This window comes from Labeo rohita, chromosome 8 (genome assembly GCF_022985175.1).
Source record: "Labeo rohita strain BAU-BD-2019 chromosome 8, IGBB_LRoh.1.0, whole genome shotgun sequence".
Classification (NCBI taxonomy): domain Eukaryota; kingdom Metazoa; phylum Chordata; class Actinopteri; order Cypriniformes; family Cyprinidae; genus Labeo; species Labeo rohita.
The window spans coordinates 21,757,177-21,783,746 of record NC_066876.1 but is presented as its reverse complement, the minus strand read 5'-3'; the positions used below and the strand labels follow the sequence as shown (position 1 = coordinate 21,783,746).

The 26,570-nt window shown below is 39.7% G+C and overlaps 4 protein-coding genes across 5 annotated transcripts in view; 2 read left to right on the top strand and 2 right to left on the bottom strand.

The window, feature by feature from the left end:
* On the bottom strand, positions 1–23,880 carry smim1 (small integral membrane protein 1). 2 transcript variants are annotated; one of them, XM_051117465.1, is made up of 4 exons: positions 23,809–23,879; positions 2,459–2,585; positions 1,914–2,034; positions 1,495–1,826 (listed from the first exon to the last, which is right to left on the bottom strand). In XM_051117465.1, the coding sequence occupies exons 3-4, from the start codon at positions 2,003–2,005 to the stop codon at positions 1,703–1,705; spliced, it is 216 nt and encodes a 71-aa protein (XP_050973422.1). In that variant the 5' UTR covers positions 2,006–2,034; positions 2,459–2,585; positions 23,809–23,879; the 3' UTR covers positions 1,495–1,702. The 2 variants fall into 2 exon arrangements, with proteins under 2 accessions (XP_050973423.1, XP_050973422.1); XM_051117466.1 differs by lacking the exon at positions 2,459–2,585 and having other exon boundaries at positions 1–1,826; positions 23,809–23,880.
* Positions 5,422–10,837, top strand: mad2l2 (mitotic arrest deficient 2 like 2). Its single transcript, XM_051117464.1, has 8 exons — positions 5,422–5,755; positions 5,846–5,964; positions 6,083–6,154; positions 6,263–6,363; positions 6,451–6,545; positions 6,662–6,735; positions 9,824–9,916; positions 10,534–10,837. Exons 1-8 carry the CDS (start codon positions 5,716–5,718, stop codon positions 10,570–10,572), a joined length of 633 nt encoding a protein of 210 aa, XP_050973421.1. The 5' UTR covers positions 5,422–5,715; the 3' UTR covers positions 10,573–10,837.
* Positions 18,025–23,860, bottom strand: LOC127169819 (uncharacterized). Its single transcript, XM_051117456.1, has 2 exons — positions 22,538–23,860; positions 18,025–21,451 (listed from the first exon to the last, which is right to left on the bottom strand). Exon 2 carries the CDS (start codon positions 19,837–19,839, stop codon positions 18,025–18,027), a length of 1,815 nt encoding a protein of 604 aa, XP_050973413.1. The 5' UTR covers positions 19,840–21,451; positions 22,538–23,860.
* LOC127169821 (tumor necrosis factor receptor superfamily member 14) overlaps positions 23,199–26,570 on the top strand; it is a 22,772-nt gene continuing 19,400 nt past the window's right edge. The window contains exon 1 of the mRNA XM_051117458.1: positions 23,199–23,258. The gene's annotated coding sequence lies outside the window, so the exon portion shown is untranslated. The remainder of the gene's footprint in view (positions 23,259–26,570) is intronic.

Genomic DNA, 26,570 nt, shown 5'->3' with positions numbered 1-26,570 from the left:
TTGAAGACCTCAAGTCCATCTGTGCCCATCTGTCTGGAGTTGATTGGAATGAAGGGATCCTACAATTTATCATCAGGGTGGAAACTGGCTGGAAATCGAAAAGAGCAAACCTTCAAACCTCGTAAGGTTTTAATGCCGGAAGGAAACGATGGCAGGACTTTGGCAAAGAGTAGCCCACTGCCTCCAATATACAGCCCAAGAATATCCACCAATTCCATGTCTAGTGCAAAAACATGTGTGTCAAGCTGGGGAGTTGGATGTCAGGAGAAGAAAGCCAATATCTTGTCCACCTGCGTAAGGATGGACAAGGCATTGTTCAGCAGACAAAAGCAGGGATGTCAGCTGATCTGCAACGGACTGGCTGTTTTTAATGATGGGCTGCAGGTTCAAAACCAAGACCCGAGACAGGACGGCTTGAAGATTTCTGATGCATCAGCAGGGCAGCCACAGGATGGACTTCTGGATATAGAGCCCAGTAACGTCAGTGCCAAAAACAGCAAAGTGATGACAGAAAGGATGAAGGGTTCAGCGAGTGTATCGAATCAGCCATTCTCTGATTCGGCTATTGAGATGGAAAATGAGAATGAAATGAATGAAATGATGGACAATCAGGAGGACGAGTATTATACTTACCAAAGGATCACAGCATGGATTGTCAAAGTAAATGCAAGCTTGTTTTCTTCATCAAAAGATGAGATTATTGACCAAATACTAGAAGAGCAGGATGTGGATACTATTAAAATCATCTATGACCAGGACTGATGTCAGATGTAATGGTAATTGTAAACAGTTTAAAATAGTTCAGCTTTAGTTAATGCATTAGGTATGGTGTTCATTCTTAAAACAATAACGTATATTCAACATGAAATGTTAAAAAATGATTTAGATCACACTACCATTCCACATTTTGGTTTGGGTTTTAGGCTGCATTTATTTGAAACAAAAATACAGCAAAAACAGTAATATTGTGTAATATTACAATTTAAAATCATTGTTTTATACTTTAATATACTTATAATATAATGAATTTTCAGCAGTCATTATGTCATTCTTCAGTGTCACATCCTTCAGAATCCTTCAGAAATTATTCTAGTATGTTGATTTGGTGCTCATGAAACATATTTATCAATGTCAAAAACAGTTTAAATGCGTTCACTGTCACTTTTGATCAATTTAATCCATGCTATAATCCACACAAAATATTATTTAAAAAAAAAGTGACCTCAAATATTTGGACTGTTTATGTAAAAATATTAATAAAAGCTGCTGTATAAGTGCTTGTTTGTTAATTCATGATAATGCATTAACTAAAGTTAAAAAAAAAAACTAATTGTAAAGGGTTTACTGTTAATTTTACACTAACTTCATAATTGTATTTTTGCTATAATAGCTAATTATAGGCTATGTGTTGTGATCACTAATGCACTTTTCGATTTGATATCACTGACATTCAAATATAAAATAAAACAAAATCTGATGCTGTTTTGGATTGAAGTATTTTATTTGTTAACATTTAAGTGGTTAAGATACTAAGTTAAAATAAATGTAATATATTTGTCAGTGAAGAGTTGCACAGTTTAAAACACATTTTATATGGTACAATAATAAACAGAAAAAAACAAGATGTTTCTTTAATGGACATAATTCGTTTTAAATAACAGCCAGTTCCTTAAATAGTCAGTTCTGTCAAATAGTGTCTTCATCAGCATCGGTGAACGTAGTATCCTGTGACGTATCCAACAATGAATATAACAACCATCAGGGTCAAAGATATTGCTACTTTCATCACAATACCCAGCCGTCCAGTGCACAGCCTGTTATAGAGACTATATGAGAACAGACATGAGTTATTTGATTTTTTGATCCATTAACAACACTTTTAAACTGATTCATATAGTTTCTTAGTTTCTCACCCAGTCAGTCTGGATTGTGAATGCGGCACTTGCATGTTCAGGTTGTCTTCATTCCAGCGGTTGTACTGAACACTGGTCTCATTGGGCTCCATTTCCCTTCAGTTATCTGATCTTCTGTCAGCTGCAAAAGAAACACAAACAAAAGAAGAGAAACTACTAGCAAACTTTTTAAACACAAAAAAACGATCCTGCTACATTTCACTTCAAGAAAGTGTCTTTTGCAGAGCTTAGTAACAGAAAAGTCTGCATTTGTTGTGTCTTAGAAAAGCTAATCATTTGACAATTTAGTAATCTGAAGAGTTAATGAATAAGATAAAGCAGTTAGTGACTGAACTCCAGTGTACATATATAGAGCTGCTATATTTTGTAGTCATTTTCATTATGTCACACTTCAAGAGTTATAGTTTTTTCAAATAGCTAAAGTTTGTACTGCATCACAATAGTATGTTACACTCAAATATGTTAGTGATAAAATCACTGTTTTGATCATTTTTCTGTTTTATCTGCAAATCTGTCATGAATCAAAGCATAATTTGAATACTCACAGGTTCTCAGGACATCAACTGGCAAGTCAATAAAATCCTTAGTCCCTGACACTGTCTTATGTAGGCTTGATCATTTCTAAAGAGCAGCGAGTCCACGAGTTCATTCAGGTAAACCTTTGCTCACATCCTGTCGTAAAGGAAATCCTTGATAAAAATATACTGCTAGTCAGGTTCCTTGAGTTAAGTTGGCTTAGTATTATGTAGGACTAAATACAAATGAATAAATATTTCACAAACAGCTTAAAATAAATATGAAGATTTCAGATGCAAAACCAGCTAAATCCATCTGACGTCTTTCTTTAAAAAATGCATTTTTATCAGGCTCAGATGTATAGGTTTCTATGTAAGTACCGGTACTTCTGGTTGGGCTGAGGCTGGGATTTTAGCGAGTTTGAAGAAAAAGTATTTGATGGACATATAATGTGTCAAGAGCATTCACTCAGTATCAGTGTTGGGGCTAGTTACTCAAAAAAGTAATATATTACATATTACATATTACTCTCAAAAATAGTAATGCCTTACTTTACTTTATTACTCCCTGGAGAAAGTAACTAGTTATATTACTAGTTATATTACTAGTTACATTTTTTTTCTTAATTACTCTATAATTGCCTGAGATGCATCAGATGGAGGGAGAAGATACAAAGGAGGAGTGTTCTTTAGGGTCTTTATTACGCCAACAACTGGATATGTTTTTGGTCGATCGGATCACAAGTGGACAATGGAGACACAGTCGTTTACATCTGGCGTTTTAATCCATCTCTTCTGTCCACTTTCGACCACTTCTGACCACATTCCTGCATTTACATACATTACAAACTCAACTGACAGGCGTCTCTCCTGTATGACTTCATGTGATTCTCTTCAGACATTAGAACTGTACATGAATTATGAGCTTCTAGAACGTTTGACCTCCTAACTGAAGATCTTTTTTACAAATATAAACAAAAACAGTATAAATAAAAATAGTCTAAACAAAAGAATAGCTGTATTAAGTGCAAACAATAGTGCAGCCATAATCAAAGTAGGCTAGGCTACTCTCTCAATGTTCAAAGTGCAAATAGAGACCAATTTTTTTTAAGCCTGATACAGAGCTATAGACAACTACACAACCTATTATAGGATACATACAAATAACAACATATATATGTTATGTAGCCTAATTTGCGCGCACTGTGGAACCGCTCTCTAAAAGCGCGTATTAAAATTGCTTTTGAAGGCGTGTGCGCGTTTAACTTTCGGTTTCGTTTTAAGGATCGTGCGAATTCTCAGCGGCGCTGCGCGTGCTTTCTACAATACGAGACATTAATTTAACAAACGAATTTGAAAGTGAGGGGGACACAAACGGGATTTTGAAAAGTGGATGTGGTCAAAAGTGGACAAGCTGAAAACGTTTTACACCCCTATTTACACCTGTACTTAGCATTGTCCACTTGTGATCAGATCGACGCATCAGAAAACGCATGTTAATACCAGGTGAAACAGGGCCTCTAATTCTTGCACAGTACCTCTCTCTGGTCAGTGTCAGTAATCTCAAATCCAAATCCAAAAAAAAAAAAAAAAAAAAAAGCAGGTGTTCTCAAGTCCAAACTTATTTAATATAATCGCAACATTTTGCCGTCATATAATCGCACAGGCTGACATTGCGATTGCGATACGATTAATTGTGCAGCGCTACTGGGAACCTTCCTCTGAAAAAGAGCTTGCCGTTGTTGACGCTTCCATTTTTCCCCATCTGTCTTTGCGGGTGCCGCTCTGCTGCCGGCTGCCGGGTGTCGACCATTCGGTGATGGTAAATGATACCTCGTGCCAAACCCAGACCAATCACTGTTCCATTCACGCCCCCACCCCTTCCCTTCTGTTCTCTGTGTTGTGTGCCTTGTGTGTGATGAAGGTGCTACTGGCAAATGTAACGCAAGTAACTAGCTCGGGAAAACTGTAATAATATTACCATTTTCAGACGAGTAATGCCTTACACTACTAGTTACTGAAAAAAGTAATATTATTACAGTAACGCGTTACTTTGTAACGCGTTACACCCAACACTGCTCAGTATCATTATCTAATTTTTGACCGAGATGGCTTTTAGCTGGTTTTGCATCTGAGCTCTTCATATACAAATGATATTTTATGAAATATCTGTAAAAATGGACACAAGTCAGTTAACAGTCAGTTAATTCTGTTCCTTAATTTTAATCGTCCATAGGCCTATTTGTCAACTGCTAGTTGTAGTGTCATTTATTTTGCACCAAAACAAGTTCATTCACCTGTTGTCATACAGTTTATTTGAGATCTTCGGAGTACTATATAATGCAATATTTTATGTGTCCTTCATAAAACATTTGAATATGTTATTTTGTGTGTTTGTGAAAAGTATTCTGCCATGTATGAGAGACAGGTGCATTTTGACAGCCTCAAGGCCAAACAGACTGACTGTGCAGGCATCACGGTCTATGTGAGTGTGTGTACGGAAGGAAGAACCGGAGATAGGAGATGCCACAGGATAAGATAGTGCGGAACTAGATAATGCATGTACATCTCATTAAAATCCTGACAGGTCATTACAATCCTAAAATGTATATGCCTTGCAACCTTTGGTAACCGGAAAGTGGTTGTCTATTGAAAAACAGTCTAGCAGGTGCTTTACAATGAAAGCCTTATGAAAATTAATAAACAACTATGGAAAAGTACTGGAATGACGTATCTACAAGTGATCTGAATGCTCACTGGACAGTGACCAATAATGAAATTGTACAAAGACAGCAGCCTGCTGCTGCTTTGTTGTCTTCTTGCATTAAAGTCTAATTTTGACTATTGGAACTCTGCCTCCTGAGCATTATTTTGCAAAACAGAGATGACTTACACAGCATTACTTACTGCATATATTTAGATGCAAAATCAAAACCATTGTTGTAACGCTGCTGTTCTCCTACAGATTACAGAGCACACCCCGGTACAGTAGGTGGCGATATGCACCTGAACATGCTGGTTGCGACCCGCCAATAAACCGGGAAAGAGAGAGAAAGATTACAGAAAAAGAGTGTAAACAAGAAGCGATAATACTGTTTATTTGTGGATGAGACCGTTTCAGATAGTCGGACTGAGTGTATTACAGTAATTGTTTACGTAGAGAACGTTTTTACCTATTTTCTGAATTCAAATATTGTGGAGCAACCATGCATGATCGCTGATGGTTTATAAGAGAGACGCTGCCCTTTTCATTAAAAGTTGTTGCATCTATTTTTGGCTGCTTCGTTATGGCCACGCTGACGAGGCAGGACCTTAATTTTGGCCAAGGTAACTTTCAGTTGATTTGTAAATGTTGTGCATTGTACAGCTTTCAAATAACGCCATGTTGAGTATTCTGATTATATTGCTCATTTGCAGTTGTTGCGGACATTCTGTGTGAGTTTTTGGAAGTGGCCATTCATCTCATCCTGTATGTCAGAGAGATTTATCCATCTGGTATTTTTCAGAAAAGAAAGAAGTACAACGTACCTGTGCAGGTAATGTTTTTTAAGATTGACATTAACGCTGTTATCAGTAACTAATTCCTGTATTTAGGAGCTGAAAGGTAGTGTTGAATGAAGGTGATGATGTAAACACTTACATTTATTTTGACAGATGTCATGCCATCCAGATTTAAATCAGTACATTCAAGACACGCTCCATTGTGTCAAACCACTGATTGAGAAGGTGAGGTTCTTATTTCATATTCAATTAATGTACATATCTGAAAGAAAAACAGGTCACTATAACATAATGACCAATAAAATAACCTTTGTTTATATATATACTGTGCAGAATGAGGCTGAGAAGGTTGTAGTGGTGATCATGGACAAAGAGCACCATCCAGTGGAGAGATTTGTGTTTGAGATCTCACAGCCTCCACTGCTGTCCATCAGGTGAGTGACAGTGGGTTCAGAGTTGTTAAATCAGGGTTAAAGTTGTGCATTTTTCTCACATGTTTGTGTTGGGTTTTACTGTGTCAGCTCAGAGACTCTGCTGTCTCATGTGGAGCAGCTGCTGAGAGCTATGATCCTAAAAATTAGTGTATGTGACGCTGTTTTGGACAGCAATCCTCCAGGTAGGAGCTCAGACTTCACCACAAAATGATCTATTCCAATAATTAAGCTTACATTTCTTAAACTTAAAGTTGTAATAGATTTACATTTAAATTGTGGATTTTCTTCCACTCTGCAGGATGCACATTCACAGTGCTGGTACACACCAGGGAAGCTGCCACAAGAAACATGGAGAAAGTTCAGGTCATCAAGGTGTGTTAAAACAGCTGTATGTTTAACACATTTAATTGTTTTTCTTTTTGTCTCACTCTGTTGACTGGATATTTAAGTGAACTGCTGGAAAGCCTGAAAAACAAAACCTTTTTTTCAAATGTTCGACAAAAAGATGCTCTTCATGCAAACCTGATGTGAAACGTATATAATTCCTTCTGTGATTTTTTTCACACTTCCGCTACCCTTGGCTAGATAATGTACATTGACTTTGCAAGTAGGGTTTCATCTCTTGTATTCAATTTGCTCCTTCACTTTAAAGGGATAGGTCACAAAAAATGAAAATTCTTCAAAGTTTACTCAACATCATGTTGTTACAAACCTGTATGACTTTATTACTTCGGTGGAACAAAAAAGAAGATATTTTGAGAAATGTCTCCAAGGGTCACCAAAACTGTTTGGTTATCAACATTCTTCAAAATATGTGAGCCTTTTAGGAAGTTAAGTAAATATCATGTTCCATGAAGATATTTTGTAAAATTCCTACTGTAAATATATGAAAAAACTTAATTTTTGATTAGTAATGTATATTAAGAACTTTATTTGAACAACTTTAAAGGCAATTTTCTCAATATTTAGATTTTTTTGCACCCTCAGAATCCAGATTTTCAAATAGTTGTATCTCGACCAAATATTATCCTATTCTAACCATACATCTGTGGAAAACTTATTTAAACTCTAAAGGCCCGTTCACACCAAGAACGATAGCGATAACTAAAGATAACGTTCTAAAAATCGTTTCAAATTTAAGAGAATAGCAGAGTTCACACCACGACTATAACGATATAGGGGGAAAATATCGTTGGGATCACTTTCAGAACAACTTTTTTTTTTTTTTACAACTGATGAACGATAAAACACTGACAAAAAGATAATTAGGGGCCAAGCACCAGAGGTGCGGTGGCACCTATTGTATCCGTTGGCGTTATTATTATTCCGCTTCTTCTTCTTCTTCTTTTTCCTCTTCCGCCGCAAGTCTATGGCAGCCCATAGAACCACTTGCGGGAAAGTCGTATAATTTTGCACACTGATAGAGGACAGTCCCAACATTAACCATAGCAAGTTTGGAGTCTCTAACTCAAACTCTCTAGCGCCACCACTTGTCCAAACTTTCAAAAGATTTATGCTAATAACGTTTGAACCGTAAGCCACACAACAAAAATTCTTTTTTCCTCTGATTCCTTGGCTTATGCCGAGTCGAATGGACACCAAAATTCAAAAATCGTAAGGTTTAGTTTTTTCGCTATTCTCAATTGTTCGTAAAACCTACTTTTTCAAACTCGTCCTAGGCCGTTGCACCGATTGTCACAAAAATTTATCCAGATCATCTTCAGACCACGCTGGCAAAAAGTTATGGAATTCAAGTCGATTCGTCCAGCCGTTCACGAATAACACGCGAAAGAATTCTACGAAAAGCTAGCAAAAATCAATGTGAGGCTATATCTCCGTAATAGTTTGTCATATTGACACCAAACTTGGTGTGTGTTATAACAAGCATGACCTGAGCCTACCTGCAGTGTTTCGGTGCAGTGCCCCCTAGTGGTCAGGAGATACGAAAAATGGCTATTTTTCTTTATAACGTCTGAATGATTTGTCCAAAAATCACAAAACTGGTCTCTTTAGATTCGGTGTGTCATACCGAGTCAAACCATATCCAATTTTCCCATGTCAGCCATTTTGGGTGTCGGCCATTTTGAATTTAGCTTTAAAATGCTGTATCTTGAGAACGGATTAGCGTATCGTTTCGACATTAATTACAAAAATGTTCGGCACCATGCCCTGAATGTACATAAAAATTTTGGGGCCAGCGCCACCTTGTGGTCAAAAGTTATAACGAAATTTAAAAAAATGCTAATAACTTTTGCGTACATTAGCCTATTGAAATGAAACTGATTTTGATAGATTCCTTCGGTCATGCTGAGAACACCGATACCAATTTTGCCAATTTTGGCTGAACTTCCCGTCCGCCATTTTGATTCATGTTGAAAACCTACTTTTTCGAACTCCTCCTAGACCGTTAGTCCAATTTTCACCAAATTTGACTCAGATCATCTTCAGACCATGCTGACAAAAAGTTATGGATTTTGTGTCGATACACGAAACCGTTTTCGTTTAGCGCATCAACAAATTTACTGGAAAGACGCCAAATTGCATCCGAGTCTGTATCTCTGCAAATCTTTGACATATTGACACCAAATTTTATATGTGCTATTGTCACCACACTCTGACCAAGCCACATCGATTTGGTAACAGTGCCACCTATGGGTCAGAAGTAATACGCCATTCACTAAACATTAATAATGAAATTTACAAAAATGCTAATAACTTCTGTTTACATTAGCCTATTGGAATGAAACTGATGCCAATAGATTCCTTGGGTCAAGTCGAGAACAGTGATACCCATTATGCCGAAATTGGCCAAACTTCCTGTCTGCCATTTTGATTAATGTACAAAACCTACTTTTTCGAACTCCTCCCAGATTTTTAGTCCTATCTTCATCAAATTTGACTCAGATCATCTTCAGACTATGCTGGCAAAAAGTTATGAATTTCGTGTCGATATACGAAACCGTTTTCGTTTAGCGCATCAACAAATGGAAAGATGCCAAACTACATCTGAGGCTGTATCTCTGCAAAGCTTTGACATAATGACGGCAAACTTTGTGTGCGTCATTGTCATTTCACACAGAACACGTCACATCAATTTGAAAACAGCCAAAATTTTTGTGTGTCATTGTCAGCTCACACAGAATGCATCACATCAATTTGAAAACAGCACCACCTGTTGGTCAAAAGTGATAAGCCATTAAATTATATTATTGGTTGTATTTATGATTTTTCAGCCATTTCAACTGATATCATCCTAAAATGACTTTAGTTAATCATTGTTACAGTCGGTCTGTTGCTCCTTGCCATGCTTAGCTCCTCATTCTGCCTCTGTTGTGCTTGGCCCCGCAATTGCTGCTTGCAGCTATATTTATCATTGTATTTGTAGTTATAGTTATCGTTCTTGGTATAAACGGGCCTTAAATCTCTGCACATTCTTAACTGTTATGTGTATATTTTACAGGATTTTCCATGGATTGTAGCAGATGAGCAGGAAGTTCACATGGAAGAGGCAAAACTCATTCCCTTAAAAACGATGACTTCTGATATTCTCAAGGTGAGAATTCACAGCTCTTTTGTACAGAGAGTCAGATTTTATTGCTTCAACTAAAGTGGGCCGGTGAGGGATGAATGAATGAAATGCGTTTGTCTGTGTTTCACTCCGTCTTGAATCACGCTCACGGAAAGGGCTTGAGAAACAGCGTCTCTTCCGCGGCTTGGTACGCTTTCAACGCATTTTTTTAGTCTCAAGCAAGAGACTGTACGACATTCACGTTACATGATTTGACTGATTTTTACATTGAAAGGGTGACAGCGCATCACATTAAAAGAAATTAACATTCATGTTTTGATAACCGCTGGCTCACTTCAAAACAAAACTAAAAATAAATCTTCATCTTCATCTTTGAGAGCAAGGGGACCTGCCCAGTTTGCGTATTTTGCATATAGGGAGGATCGGCTCTGCATGCAACTCAAGTGCTGCTGTCAATGATATGAAAGAGGAGCTAAATACTGAAACATTCTGACATTCATATTGCAACGGTCATACTGACTAAAAGGTCATCACAGCAACAAGATTACATGTTCTCGGCGGGGGAAAAAGGGAAATAACATGTTTTCGTTTAAGCTCGTCTTGTAACATTTTCACATGAGGTTTTCTTTTCTTTTACACAGATGCAGCTCTATGTAGAAGAAAGAACACAGAAAACCTGATGCTCTGTAAACGCATGAAAGCTGGTGTTTACCACAGGAATTACTTTTTTTTTTTTTTTTTTAAGTTAACGGACTTGTTTATAAATTACGTTTTGGTAACATAACAGTATATTGAGCTGGATTGTGCATTTTAAGTAAGTAGAACTAATGTTTGTCAGTATATCTGAATCTTTTGTCCGTTTCATTTTTGTCACCTTTTTGCTCATGTTCATTGTGCTGAAATTGTCCTGTTTTATTTTTAATACAATTTTGTGATCTTTCCCTGCTCATTTCTACCTCTGTCGTGACACCAGATGCATGTTTACAGAATGAGATGTGGAAGCATTGTCCATTGTTAGTTCATTATAATGAATCCATCAACTAATGTTAACAAACTGAACATCGTTTAACGTGTTTACCCTGATAAAGTTAAAGAAAATCATAAGTGTAATCCTGATTTATTGTTTTTTTTTTAAAACATTTTTAATTCACAAACATTATTTTGATGCATTCTGTTGACATAGTGTTAATCATTGCATCAAAAATAATAAAACAACATCAGCAACAACAACAAAAAGATTTGTTTAAATAACTTACAACTGGTCAGTGAATGCTTTGCATAGGACTTGAAAAGCAGAACTGAAAATCACATCATCTGAGCAAACATTTACATTTTTTCTGTAGTTTTCCCAGAAGGGTTTAGAGAAACTTACATTGCCAAACTAATCCTGTCCGAATCTGTCAAGCCTGTTTTTCTTTGTACAATCTCTGTACAAATTATTTGCTGTTTTTCAGCAAACTCAACTGAGAAATAAAATGCACGGGGCTTTCCAAAGAAAATTGGGACTGGGATTTTTTTCAAACGTTGACAACAGGATTGTTTAAATGATTGGTAATATGAGGGAAGTTTGAGCTGTACTGCATCTAAGTAAGTATAACTTTTTTTTTTTACACATTTTATCGTGTTTTTGCTTAGTATTTATCGCTGTGCAGAAATTGTCTTTATTTTTAATAAAATGTTATGACTGCTCCATATTAACAAAGTCACGATGGATGTAGTGCGGAAGCACATTTACGTTGCATTACATTGCGCTTTTACATTGCATTACATTCAAACAATGTTCTTTAGTCATTAAGTTTTTTGTTAACATTCTGTTTAAAAGAATAGAAATGTTCTGTGCACAGTATTGAAGGATCCCTCAGGATCATAGTGAGATGGCTGAGTTCTGTTGGCTGTGATTTTTTTTTTTTTTTTTTTCTCGGGTGAGCTGTCCACCTTAGTTTTCAATGCAGAACTAAGCTGTCTTCTGGTAATGTGTAAGACGTCCGGTTCATAACCCGCCATAGGAAAATAACGAGTAGAATAACAAATTACAGTAAATGGTAAAAACTGTTTGCATTACAAACCATTGTGTGCATAATTACGATAACACATTAAAATAATATGGTAAGACACACCCATTTGCAATATCAATCAGCAAAACGACCTGTTTTGTACAACTAAAAATAACTGGAAGGGAATGACACCAGAAGCCATTAAATTTACAAATGACTGCACCTGCTCTTACTGGAAAAATAAGGTGGATTCTTTTAAGACAACATGAAGTGAAAGAAGGTTTCATATCTGCTTTATTCCCATGATCGTCAAGAAGTGAGAAAGTTTGTGGGATGGGGCTTTTAGTTTAGTTTAGTTTCTAAAGCAGTGTTTCTTGACTCTGGTCTTGGGCATTCCCTCAACACTACACAGTATGTGTGTTTCTAAAATCAAACACAACTGATTCAACTCATGAGTTCATTAGAAGAAATTCTAGGACCTGAAATGCTTGTGTCAGATGAGGAAGACACAAAATGTGCAGTGCTGGGGAGCGCCCAGGACCAGGGTTAAGAAACACTATTCAACACTTTCTGTTGATCCTAAAGACCTTGATTAACTTTGACTTTGATTAGGGTTGGAGCTGAGCTCTTGCAGGCCAGAGTTGAGAACCCCTGGGTTAGTGTGTCCCAGCCCTGGTCTTGAGCAACTCCCAGTACTGCACATTTTGTGTGTCTTCCTAATCAAACACACCTGATTCGACTCACAAGCTCATTAGAAGAAACTCCAGATCCTGGAGATCTGCAGCCCTACATAGTTTTGCTTCAACCCTAATCAAACGCACCTGAACAAGCTAATCAAGGTCTGAAGGGTTACTAGAAAGCAACATGCAGGTGAGTTTTAATTAGGGTTGGAGCTGAACTCTGCAGGGCTGCGGCTCTCCAGGACCGGAGTTCGCCACCCCTGCTCCAGAAGCTGAATTGGGTGTGTCAGATAAGGGAGACACACAAAATGTGCAGTGTTGGGCACCCAGGACCAGGGTTGAGAAACTGCTTTAGTTCAGGGATGGGCATCGTCGGTACTGGAGTGCCGATGACTTGCAGAGTTTAGTTCCAACTCGAATCAAACACACCTGATCAAGCTAATCAAGGTCTTCAGGATTACTAGGGCTCAAGCGGCAACCTCCCACTCTCTCTCTTTTAAAACCAACACGGAAGTGACTTAAACTGCAATTCATCGACCGGCCACTAGAGACTGGCTTCAAAAGGGAGTCAATCCCATAGACTCCCCATGTTAAAATGCCCAAATTTACAGCAGGGTACAAAAAGTGGTTTTGGTCTATATAGCTAATTGTGTCCTTCATGTCAACTGTGATTTTTTTTTAGAACTAATCCGTTAATGTAAAAAGTAAAAGTTCTGCATAAATTAGGGCGTGGTCACTTGAGTGACAGGTGCATTGCCGCTGCTGTCACCTCCGTCGCGCTAGGCGGGTGTGGTTTCAGCAACCAGCTTCACCCACGTCCCGCCTCTTTGCCCATTTTTGATCATCCAGGAATGACGTGCAGTGACGCAATTCCAAGATGGCGACAGCCGACTCCTGCCCACTAAGAGCTTCAGAAATGCTTTTCAGAAACCTATGGGTGACGTCATGGACACTACATCCGTATTTTTTTACAGTCTATGCTAGGGCTACAGGCAGGTGAGGGTTTTTTTAGGGTTGGAACTAAAATCTGGAGGATATGCGTGTTACCTATCCCTGCTTTAGTTTATTGCTGTATTTACGTCTCTCGAACTGTTACATGCAACTTTACAGTTGATTCACATCTTGGTATTCAGTGTTAAATATTATAAAGCAGTATTATAAAGCAGCTTTCTACAATCTAAATTATTGATCGTAAAAAAGTTGGACATTGCATCTCTCTTTCCTTCTTCTGTAGAATAATGCAGCCAAAATATTGCATATATGGCCACAGTCATTTTGCACTAATGATGTCATTTGGAGCCAGAGTTTGCTATAATCCCAAATTCATTTACATGGAGAGGGAGGATTTTATGACCTATACTGCAGCTAGCCACCACCAGCCAGATCTGATACAGTTACAATTGACCCTTGGCAAACAGCTTGATTGACAGGCTATCTGACCAATCATAACGCCGAATCCACCATTCTGTCTGACAAACAAATCAGACAGGCGAGTAGATTAACTTTCGGTGAAAAAATTGTGCGGTTTGACGTCTTTCTGCGGTTGAAATAAAATGCATTCTGATGTTCATTTATGTTCTTTCTTTAGTGCTTTATGTAAATAAGATGATCGGTTCACATGTCGATTGATCTAATAAGGCAATACAGTGATCTGTCACAACACACTAAAGAGCCAGAAACGGGTATTGTTTGAATTTCTTACAAAAATGACATTTTAAAGCTGAGACCTTGTTTCATACCAGAGGTAACCTGCTCTGTCTTGTCTGTCAGTGTGTTGTGAGTTCCCTTTTTTTGCTCTGCAATTTATTTTTCACTGCGTTAGAACATGATGTGTAGTGTGAGAGCAGCATTGTTTGTTGGACATAGCAACAGTAACTAAGGAGGCCGGGTTTTTGCCAAAGACTATCCACAAGTTTCCTACGCCCCATGAGCCCTTGCGTCAAAAGTGGGAGCGTCTTCTGGTTGGACATGACACTCATTCATTTGTGAAGCACAGAGAGTTTCCTCTGACTGTTTCGGGAAAGATTCAAAGCTTCGAGAGTTTCGAAAACTGCACGATCTCATAGTTAGTAAAAAAATACAGCAGCCAAAAGCCTGTGAGCACAATTCACCACAATTTCCATAGAATGACTTGTTATATGCACAAATGAAAGCTTAACCATGAGTGTTTGTTTGTTGAATTTCTGACTCTGATAAATTAATTTACCCATTAAACAGTGCCATTAAATGCCAGTATGAATATCAATATGATGTAATAAAAGAATAGTGTACACATATATTAATAACGTATGGCAAATATTTAATTTTCCTGAAATAATTTGTATTCTTCATATTACTTGTATGACTGGGTATTTAAAAATGTAATTATTAAAGAAGTCCCAGTGAAAATGTACTGGCAAAGTAAGATCTGGGGGTCGAACGTTAGGACACGCAAAGTAAACTGCGCACATGACTGGACAGAAAGTGAGGCTTCTACGAAAGTGATTTCTACATTAACAAGCCTGGAATCGTGGCTTCATTTGGCATGCCCTTTAACACAAGCTCTGATGTCTCGGTTCAAATGTCATTTCACTAGTTGACAGCCATTCAAGATTTAATGATTCAAACTTGCTAAAGATGTAGGAACACAAATTCGAACAGCATATGTTGTCCCTAAGAACCGTAGTGACATCTCTTATAAAGGCTTGCAACTTTACAAAGTAAACAATGGTCCAAAAACACTTAGCCTCTTCGCTAATTAGCCCACAAAATACCATTGGTATACTATGCCGCCTCACCGGAAGTTGTACCCACGTTCTTTTTTACAGCAATGCCCCCCCGGAAACCTTTTTCCTGAGTAAACGATGAGTGCCGCCAATTGGATGCTCTTCTGTTCCATTCTCCATTTGCACGTCACTGCAGCTGCCGTTGGATGTCCCGGTTGCTATCGAAACAGTAAGAGTTCTGAGACGTATGGTCAGGACTGCGCATGTACTGGCTGGTCTAGCCTGAAAAATAACCTTTTTTTTAAGGCTGTTTGAGCAAAAGAAACAACATTTATGACATGGTTGTTGTCAGATTTTATTGTTAATTTCAAATATGAAATTTAATCGTAAGCTTGGTGAACAGAATTGGAGAATTTGATGTTTTCCCATTCAAATAGATAGGGGCTGCACTTGCATGCCTGAGAGGCATTTCAAAGATGGCCGCCAAGTGAAATGGCTTGTCTTAAAAGTACTTTGGTTTTTGCCAAGGGTCAGTTTCGTGCTGACACGTGACATTCTGCTTGAGCTGAATTTTGTGTTGGCAACACTATCTATGTCAAAGCCCTCACTTGCTCCTGAACTGGTAATTATAACTTGTAAACTCTGAATATTCTGAGAATTATGACTTGGACCAGTGACAGATGTACCACCTGACCGCCGTCAAGCTGATTTTTGGTGCTACTTAGGCGAGTCTGAGAACATGAGGTTCTTAGCAATATCCCTCCTTGTTTCCTTGCTTCTCCATCCTCCATCCTATGACTTGGAAACCATTCGAGCTCAGCTATCTTGTAGGACATCTCAATCAGTGTTAATTTCATTGACAAATAATTTTCTTTATAATTTCAATATTTTTTTCAATGACGAAAACAAGACGATGATATAAAACTCATTTTGAATGACAAAAGCTATGTCGACAAATCTATAGAGATTTTTGTCAACAAATAAAAACTAGACAAAAATGTTAGGGAGGGACGATTTGGGAAAAGATTCATTCAGAACGAATCTGCTGCGTGGTTAAGAGGTATGTGTGAAATTGAACCATATCATATCAATCTATCCAGCAGGATGCAAGCTAGCATATGCTTGCTGCATGTCTCTGTCATGAATCTGGTCGGTGACCTGTGGTCCGCTCACCACCAGATGTCGCTCTCGCTCTATCTTTACACTCAGACTGTTGCACTACACCCCGGACTACATATCCCACTATCCACCACGCTGATTGCGCCAGACACCTGTGGCCAATCATCAGCCCTATAAAAGCTCTGGACTTTCACTCGGCAAGTACCGAGTATTGTGGAGTGTTAATGTGGAGAACTGTATCAGTCGCATATAGCGCTCTCCTAGTGCTAGCGCTGTTTCCTAGTTTTCTTAGTTTCCGAGTATTCTGTAACGTGGAGAGGGAGACGAGAGGCGAGGGGATCCATATGCGAGCTTTTATTAATGGGACGAGACAAAGGCACTTCACGAGTTCCCACTTACAAATAATAAACAGAGTACAAATTAAGCGTGTTTGGCGTGCTGTCCGGGAGAGGGCTCCGAGCTCGGAAATCATTCCCGGGGGGGGTTGGGGCTCCAGCGGGAGCGGGCACTGGCAGTGTGGGGAAGCAGCGAGAGGCTCCTACTGGAGTAGGATGCTGAGGGGATGGTCGAAGTGGGGATATGATGTTGTTGGAGGGAGATGAAAAGGGGTTGCTGTGGAGGATCTGGAGATGAAAATAGGCTAGAATGGACTAGCATTAAATGGGTCGCCGACTAGGGTCTGGTGGGCTTCCTTGATGGGGGTGCAATCTGATCGGATATAGCTCTTGAAAGCTTCCGATGCCAGCGGCCCAGCGCTTGGATCTGCTGTTGGGAGAGGCCTTTTTGGGCGGCTGTGGTTGCTGCACCTGTTCGGAATGAATGGCTGGAAAAGTTGTCGGCTGGGGTACCAGAGAGAAGCAAGACGGACTTAAGGTGCTTTTGGAACCAGAAGCGAGTGGCGGGGCGGTTGAAATCGTCTGTAAAGAGGGGGTCGGAAGGGAGTTTGGATTGGGATTTTCTGAGCTGGAGGAAGGCTAGGAGGGTTTGGAATGGTTGGATGGGCGATTGGAGGTTAAAGATATAAATGAAGTGGCCTTTCTTTGTTTGGTCTGTCTTACTTTGCTTTATGAAGTAAGAGATGGTTTCCCCGTCTAGCACTGCTAGATCTGAGATAGTTGGGTGGATGGCTGGGTTGAAGCCAGATGTAATGGCGAGCTCAGAGCATCTGAGGAAACCGAAGAAAGCCAGGATAAACATGGCGTCTAATGTGCGGGCAGTATGGATGGAATGGTACCCTTTACGGAGGGTGGAGATGCATTTGGTCAAAATTTTTAAGATGATAGGTTGTCTGGGGTCTGGGCGGTTGGGCTGGGTTTTCTGGATACCTTTAATGAGAAGGGAGGTCTGTGAATTGGTTATATGGGGTGAAGGCGAGCCATATAACAGTTTGTGGAAAAACTGGATTCCGCTTAGGTATCCTTTAATGGAGCTGGCTTGGAGGTTTTTATTGGTGTTGAGATGGGAGATAAATGAGGTGACAGCGAGCAGGGAAAAATCAGGGAAGGGTAAACTATAGGCAGAGTGGAATACTTTAAAACATTTCCATGCTGTAAGGTAGGATTGGAGTGTCCTAGGGGAGACAGCTTGGAGAATGGAATTAATGGAGGCTTCGAGGAGAGGTCTCAGAGGGTGGTTTACGGGAATATCAGTTCTGAATAAGGAGGAACCGGGGTCGGGAGCGGGTCCGCCTCTGGTCCCAGCGATCTGAATTTCTGAAAGGCAAAACGAGAGAGAGAGTCAGCTATTTGGTTCTTTGACCCGGGAATGTGTTTTGCGGTTATAATAAATTGGTCACAAGCTGAAATCCAAATCAAGCGTCTTAACAAAGGCATTAGTGCGGGGGAATGGGAACGACCTTTGTTAATGCAGTGCACGATAGCTTCGTTGTCGCAGTGGACGACGATGCTGGTGGCGGACCACTCTTTGCCCCATAGGGAGGCTGCGGCCACTAACGGATAAAGCTCGAATAGCGCTGAGGATGATAGCTGTTGAGGCAAATCTGCCAGCTCGGGGGGCCAGGTAGAAGCGAACCAGCGGCCTCGGAGAAAACCTCCGAAACCGACGGAGGGGGTGGCGTCGGTATATAATTGGATATCGATTGGGGAAGAAACCAGGTTGCTGTAAAAGAAGGATAAGCCGTTCCACTGTTTGAGGAAGGAAATCCACAGACTGACCTCGTTGCGGCACGAATCAGTTATGGAAATGCGGTCCTCTAGAGCGTGGGCGGAGGATGCGAGGGAAAGGAGGTGGGAGATGAAGGGGTGGCCTTGTGGGATAATGCGCATTGCGAAATTTAGATGACCTAGAATAGATAACAGCTCGCGTTTTGAACAGCTAGTGTTGGTTAACAGGGTGGAGGCTATCACAATCGTCCTGTCAATTTTTTCTTTGGGTAGGGAGGCCAGGAATTTTTGGGAATCTAAGTTGATGCCCAAAAATTCGATGGAAGTGCTAGGACCCTCGGTTTTGTCTTGGGCGAGGGGAATCCCGAGCTCTGAAAAAAGCTTTTGGATTGTCAAGAGGTACGCGGCTGGGACGGAGTCTGGGGGCGAGACAATTAGGAAATCGTCTTGAAGGTGGATCAGGTAGGGAATGGTGTAATTGTTGAAGAGGATCCAGCAAATTGCCTCTGACAACGTGTCGAAAATTTTAGGGCTGCTTCGGCAGCCGAACGTGAGGCGGACGGCGAAGTAGAATTCATTCTTCCAGCGGATGCCGAATAAGTGCCAAAAATCTAGGTGGATGGGCATAACTTTAAAGGCGGAAGTAATGTCGACTTTTGCCAGCCAAGCGCCACGGCCTGCGTCTTTAATCAGGGTGATGGCTTGGTCAACGTCGTGATAGTGAAGAGAGAATTCTTCAAGCGGGATGAGACTGTTAATGCTCGGGAACGGGGAATTATGTGGGGAAGAGAGATCGATTATGAGGCGTTTTTTGCCTGAGAATTTTCTAGTGGCTACACCAATGGGGCTGACCCGAAAAATGGGGAAGGGAGGGACGGCATAGGGGCCGATCATGAAATTTGCGTCTATTTCTTTTTTGACGAGGAGGTCGACTATTTCAGGTTCGGTGAGAGCGGAGTGGAGATTTGGGCAGATGAGACTTTGGGAGGGGAGACTTACGACACCGGGGTGGAAGCCGTGTGCGAGACCTGAAAGAACATAATCTGTAAAAAGAGAGTCAGGGTGGTGAAGCAATTCTACAGACAGACGAGAAATATTCACAGGGGTCGATAAGTATTTTTCTGAATTTTTATTTGCAGCTTTTTGTACTGGACAAATCAGACGGGCATGAGCCCCGCCGCAAAAGTTGCACACGTGCATGAACTGGCAGCGCTGTCTCGTGCACTTACCTGTTAAAGCTGGCGCAGACCTGGCTGACGGTGGAAGGTGGGCGGCGGCGAAATGTGGGAGTGGGGGTGGCTGGGGTATCCATGAGGCGTGGGACATAGCTAGTGGATTTGGGTTGGGATGGTTCAGGGCAGGGAGGAATGGATGGATTGATGAAAGGGCATGTGATGGTGGGGTGGGAAAAAGAACGGCAGACTGCGCAGGAGATGTTGCGGCAGCACAGGAACACTCTGTTATGGAGCTCGGTGTCCAAAGCCCCCCAATAAGGACACTGGTTCCACTGGGCTACACGGATGGCACATTTGGCCGCGAACAATTTATGGTAGGTATAAAAGTGGGAACCTCCGTATGACAGTGCGAGCTCGGCGACTATTGTGAGATAGTCGCTGAGCTCGCGTCTCCTGTGGGGAAAAGCGGCACAGATGACTTCTGAGTAACGGGTGAAAGCGATGGTGAATTCGGCAAATGACAATATTCGTGACTGGATGGGTGCTGAAAAGACTAGAGATGGAGGAGGTAAGACTGCTTGGTTATTTATAGGGATTCTCCCTTGCTTAGAGAGTGTGATTACTGATGGTGAATTGGCCGTGTTAATTATCTGCGCGTGCTCCTCCCGAAATTTGTTAATAAAACATCACTTAATGGAGAGTGTTGCCCAATGTGTGATCCAGGTACATCTGATTGTCCTTTACTCATCACCAAAACAGATGCAGATGAAGTCAGATTTTCCCCTGGTACCACTCTGTTATTTCTCTGTGGGCTATGCAAAGCATCAGGTGCAATCTCATGGGCAGAAACTAACATTTTGGGTACTTTCCCTTCATCTGGAATAGCAGCTGTGAAATCTATTTACATAGGCTTGGAATAGCAGTGTGAAATCTATTTACATAGGCTTTGCTGAAAATTGGCATAAAGTAAAAGAACAATCAAGAGTTGTCAGGGTCGTGTGTAGGAAGGAGCCGTAGGACGAGGAAATATAACAAACAGGCTTTAATCATAAAATCCAAACAAGGGTACAGGAACAGCAGGGGAACACACACTCACATAACGTTAAGATCGGATGAAAACCAAGGAACTGAATCAAACTTATAAAGGTGTGCTAACTAGATAAAGACAGGTGTGGGTAATTAACCAATGAAGACTTAACAAGAAACGGAACAGGAAAGACCACATAAGGGCACAGAAGGGTGAAACCAACAAAACAGTCCATAGGGGTATGACATTACTCCCCCCTTCCGGAAGGCACATCTCGCGCCTTAACATATACACCGGGGAGGGGGGGTGGGCAGATCAGGGAGCTTCAGGAAGCCATGGTGGGTCAGGGAGCTTGGGAAGCCATGGCGGATCAGGAAGCTCGGGGAGCCATGGCAGAGCACACAGTCCAGGAGGCCATGGTGGATCAGGGAGCTCGAGGAGCCACGGCCGATCAGGGAGATTAATCAGTTCGATCAGGGGATACTCACACATGGGAAGATCGCAACGGATAATCTCGTTGTCCAGCCCCAGCTGAAAACACGCACCTAGAGCAGTGTCATGCCAGCTCAGCTGGTTAGCGAGCTCTAGGAAATCCTCCACATATCGCTCCAACCTCCGACCACCTTGCCGCAGACCCAAAAGCGCGTCCTCAGCCTCCGGCATATTTTTTGGTCCGATCTTCTGTCAGGGTTGTGTGTAGGAAGGAGCCGTAGGACGAGGAAATATAACCAACGGGCTTTATTCATAAAATCCAAACAAGGGTACAGGAACAGCAGGGGAACACACATTCACATAACGTTAAGATCAGACAAAAACCAAGGAACTGAATCAAACTTATAAAGGGGTGCTAACCAGACAGGTGTGGGTAATTAACCAATGAAGACAACAAGAAACAGAACAAGAAAGACCATTTTAGGGCACAGAAGGGCGAAACCAACAAAACAGTCCACAGGGGTGTGAACAATATATAGATGGTTTATAGGACATTTGTATTTTTACCCAGGCCTGGATGTTGGGGTTAAATGAGCCCCTTTTTCACAAGAGATATTTGTTTGAGATAAAGTCGAATTTGATCACTACCCCTCTCCAGTGTTCAAATTGTGTCAAACCTCTTGGGGGGTCCCCCTAACCAGACCACACAATTATCAACAAAATTCATCTTTTCAGTATAGAGGAAACACAAACACTGCATCTGTATTGGCATTTAGATGTATTTACCCACTGTTTAATGCAAGGCATAGATGCATTTAACCTGCAGTTACAAATGCATGAAAACTTTTTTAGTTTTAATACTAAAAAATACTAAAAAAAAGTTTTAATACTTTAATCCTAAAACATTGAGTGCTGATATTTAAAATTATTTAAAAAAAAATGAAAAGGTAATTTAAATGTGGATTGAACCGAATCATTTAAACGGTCAATTCATTCAGGAACGAAACACCGTCATGTTGTTTAGAGACGCAAAACTTGGAATGATTTTTGTTGGCGAAATAGAGCAAAAATACGTAATATGGTGTCTAAAACATAAGTCTCTTAATATTAACTTCTAATTTATTGAACTGTTGTATAAAATCAATATCACATTTGTGAAAAAGGCACTCTTTGTGAGATACTGATTAACTATATTAAATAATATAAATATACATATTCTGCACCCATATCCTGAATTTTGGAAAAATGCATTTTATTAGACTGTATCAAGCAGTGAAAGAACGACTCTAAATGAGCAATGTCAGTCTAGCTAGTGTTTAAGCACTCATAACTCCTTTTATAATCAATGAAGCTGTCCATACACTGTATGTTAAATAAATCTTTTACTTACATAGTTCATACATCTCCACTTTGTTGCTTATGATGAGGGAATTCGCGAATTCAATCTGAACAAATCTCCAGGTTTCAGCAATGACTGTTCTGAACGCCTCTGATTGGCCACTGCATTCTAAACTCAACAGAGCTGCGTGTGATTGGTTATAATGCGCAACGCTGTAAAACGCGTAAAAATGATTTATGAATTAACGTGCACAGGTCTAAATTTAATACAGTAATCAAATCTTTTTGTTTCATTTTCACTAGTTTTATGTTTGAAGTATTACATTTTTTATTGCAAAACCAGGGGACCCCCCAAACATATCTTTTTGAGTGTTATGGGGGGTCCCTTAGTGCTTATGGGAGGTCATCACATACTGTATATTGAATGGATTTGTTCTTAATATTCATGACTTTTCATCAGAACATACATTTTTTATGAAATTTATTCTGATAGACCAGTTTTGAGATGATGAGTTTTTGTCTTTGGATAAAGATCTGTTAATTGATTTAGTTAAAATATTTTTTTATTTTTTTTTTTAATTAAACATTGAAGTGAGATGGGGTATGGCATGTTGTTGCTGGTGCATTTACCTAAATTAATAATTAATCGACAAACGTCAGGAGCTGTACTGCTGCTAAAGCAACAGTTAACTTTTTAACCACAAAGAGGAAACGGCTGGTTGAGACTCAGGAACTATATTTTGAAACTGCGTAGTTCATCTGCATCTTGTAAAGTGAGTAGAATAAATGTTTACATAAGACATTTATAAGATTTCAGTCATGATGTTTATACTGAAATTGTTTTATAGATGTTTAAATTACTTTATATCTTGTGTTACTTTCATACTATCACTTAGCATCACCTAGCATCACGTTATGTAGTTTGTTCAATTCCATTCTACACTCTAAAAAGTAGTTCAGTCGACATGTTACCATTAATAAATGCATGGATGTCTAAGAAATCTAATTTATTGATGTAATTAAAACTTAAAAGTCACAATTTTTTAATGCCTTCTGTTGACACTACATTGTTATTCATTACATCATCTTAATATTGCGTGTATTTCAAAGTTTTGTTTTGCATTATTTTTTTTTTTTTATTTTACTTTGAGTTGAAGTTGTGTTGATAACGTTGACAGTTGGGCAGTGGATTTCTGGTTCCCAGCATGCTTTGCAAAGGACTAACTAAAGCACATGCCTAAACCGAAAATACAGCAAGCATGAAAATAAACACATTTAAGCCAAACTTAAGTCAAACTATAAATATCAAACAAAGCCACTTACATGGTTAATTACACACACGCAGGAAAAACACAATGAAAGGAGTAAAATTCATAGTCCTCTGCACAGTATAGCATCATGCAACAAAACAGGCAAGCTGTCGGCACAGTCACAGCTAATAAAGCCTGTGAGAAAGTCCTGATTGGCTTTAGATTGGCTGGGTGGAGCTTGGGGCTAACAGGGAAATGAACAGGCTGATAGGTGTGTGGTATAGCTTAGGGACACAAAAACTTCCAGACACTTTGAGTAATGAGCCTAAACAATGTGCAATGTACCTGTACGGCTTACACACCAAAATAGTGTGTAACTTTTAACATTAATGTGTTATTTATATTATATTTGACCCTTGATGTAACTAAATTGTGCATTACTAGGTTACTTAAGAAATCATTTTTAACAATGATATGTAAGCTATATATTATTTAAAAACGTGTACATCTGAATTCTTATATAGTTATCTAATCATCCCTATGTAGTTGTTGTGGAGCGAGGGAGATGGGAAGCAGGTGGATCCAAATGCATACTTGACTTATTGAAACGTGACTGAGACGTGGTCAAATATAGGCAGGGTCGAACATTGGCAAACAGGTATATAAGGACAAGACACAAGAGCAATCTGTAAAACAGGCGAAGGTTGATCAGCGGCGAACGTAATCCAAGGGACGAGGTAAACGGGTGATCCGAAAAGACAGGCTAGAGTTCATTCAAAGGGCGAAAAGAGTCCAAAACGACAAGGCAAAGGGTTAAATCCACGACAGGCGAAAAGTCCAGGGCATGCTTAAGGCAGACACGACGATATAACAAGGCGAGGATACAAGACTAGAGTGACTGGATACAGGAATAAGGCTTAACTAGACTTAGAAACTAGCAAAGTGGCTCCGTACAGTAGCTAACATTAGACGAATGCTTAATGCAATACAATACTCAGCCAATAGGAAGAGGAAGTCCAAGGCTTACATAGTGTGTCTGATTGGTTTGGAGCTTTGTGTGTGCAATGGATGATTGGAAATGCAGTCCGGGGTGTGGCGCAACAGTCTGCGTAATGTAGCTGCGTCTCATTTGGAAGGCTCTGATTTGAAAAACTTATGGACCTTTCCCCTCAGTTTTTTATTCCAAGTAAAATTAAAGAACTCCATTTCAAAATTGTTCATGGATACTACCCTTGTAATCTATTCTTGAGCAGGTTCTGGGAAAATATATCTTCTTTGTGTTCATTTTGTAATACTGATGAAGAATCTGTTTTACATCTGTTTTGTCACTGCCCATTCTCCAAGTCTTTTTGGTCAAGAGTTACCATATTAATATCTTTTTGTTGTAACAAAATTATAGAAATGACAGAACCTATAATTTTTTTGTCTTTCATTCTAAAGACAGTAATCTACGACGGCGTTTTAGTGCCACTTTAAAAAAAAAAAAATCTAAGATTACGAGATTAAACTCGTAATATTTCGAGAATAAACTCGAAATGTTACGAGAATAAAGTCGAAATATTTCGAGAATAAAGTCGAAATGTTACGAGAATAAAGTCGAAATATTTCGAGAATAAAGTCGAAATGTTACGAGAATAAAGTCGAAATATTTCGAGAATAAACTCGAAATGTTACGAGAAAAAAGTCGAAATATTTCGAGAATAAAGTCGAAATATTTCGAGAAAAATCACAGAATTGCGAGAAACTATGGATGTGGAGGATCTGGTTAAGTCCTACTTTAGGTTAGGATTTAGCAATAAGGAAATTCTTTGTCTTTTGGCGCATCAGCACGGACTCATAATTAGTACAAGGACACTGCAGCGGTCATGTAGGAAACTTAATTTATTCAGAAGAAAAAATCAGACAGACATTGAGGAAATTGCCTCTTTTGTGCAGTCTGAAATGGCGACCAGTGGTCGACTCCACGGATATCGATGGTTACATCTGCGTGCTATTCGAAGAGGATATGTTGTTTCTCAAGAGACTTTAGCCGCTTTTCCACTATCGGGCCGAACCGTTCTCTTCGCTTAACCGTTCCGTTCCGTGCCGATCCGGGCCAGTCAGCACGGATACGGTTTCATTTTCCACTATGGTGCTGATAACGGAACTCTTTGGAATGTAAATACAAATGCGTTAGTCGTTGCCTTGGTAACGCAATTGTAATATAAACAGAGATATGGATGATGATCAGATATTTCTGTTTTTGGGACTTAGTTAAATAACAGAAAAAAAGGACACAACTATAAACAACGTATAAAAAAATAAAATAAACAGAAGGCGACGACAGGTATAAGGTTACCAACAAATGCTGAGGGGATGTGCATGACAACGGAGACGAACAGCGTTCTAAGAACCGTTCGGCACGACAGTGGAAAAGCGGCTTATGAGGATGATGATCAAATAAAGCAATCGATCCTGAAGGAGTTGAACACCGGCGCGCTCGACGTCTCTGACGTCGCCAGTACTTCAGCCGGGGTCCCAACGCATTGTGGCATATGGATTCATATGATAAACTCAAGCCGTACGGCATTGCAATTAATGGTTGCATTGACAGCTTCAGTCGGTTTGTGTTGTGGATGGAAGCGTACAATACATTCACGTAAAAATACGACTTTATTTTCGTAATTTTGACTTTTTTTTTTTTTCAAAATACTACGATCTTAACCTCGTATTACTACGACTTTATTCTCGTAACATTTCGACTTTATTCTCATAAGATTTCGACTTTATTCTCGTAACATTTCGACTTTATTCTCGTAACATTTCGACTTTATTCTCGTAACATTTCGACTTTAT

What these genes read in the sequence shown, in the direction of transcription:
- smim1 (XM_051117466.1), bottom strand. Translation starts at nt 2,005, where the DNA reads ATGGAGCCCAATGAGACCAGTGTTCAGTACAACCGCTGGAATGAAGAC. An exon ending in TCACAATCCAGACTGACTGG is followed by an intron (nt 1,827 to 1,913) that starts GTGAGAAACTAA and finishes GTTCTCATATAG; the next exon opens with TCTCTATAACAGGCTGTGCA.
- mad2l2 (XM_051117464.1), top strand. Translation starts at nt 5,716, where the DNA reads ATGGCCACGCTGACGAGGCAGGACCTTAATTTTGGCCAAG. An exon ending in GGACCTTAATTTTGGCCAAG is followed by an intron (nt 5,756 to 5,845) that starts GTAACTTTCAGT and finishes GCTCATTTGCAG; the next exon opens with TTGTTGCGGACATTCTGTGT. An exon ending in TTTGGACAGCAATCCTCCAG is followed by an intron (nt 6,546 to 6,661) that starts GTAGGAGCTCAG and finishes TCCACTCTGCAG; the next exon opens with GATGCACATTCACAGTGCTG.
- LOC127169819 (XM_051117456.1), bottom strand. Translation starts at nt 19,839, where the DNA reads ATGTCCCACGCCTCATGGATACCCCAGCCACCCCCACTCCCACATTTC.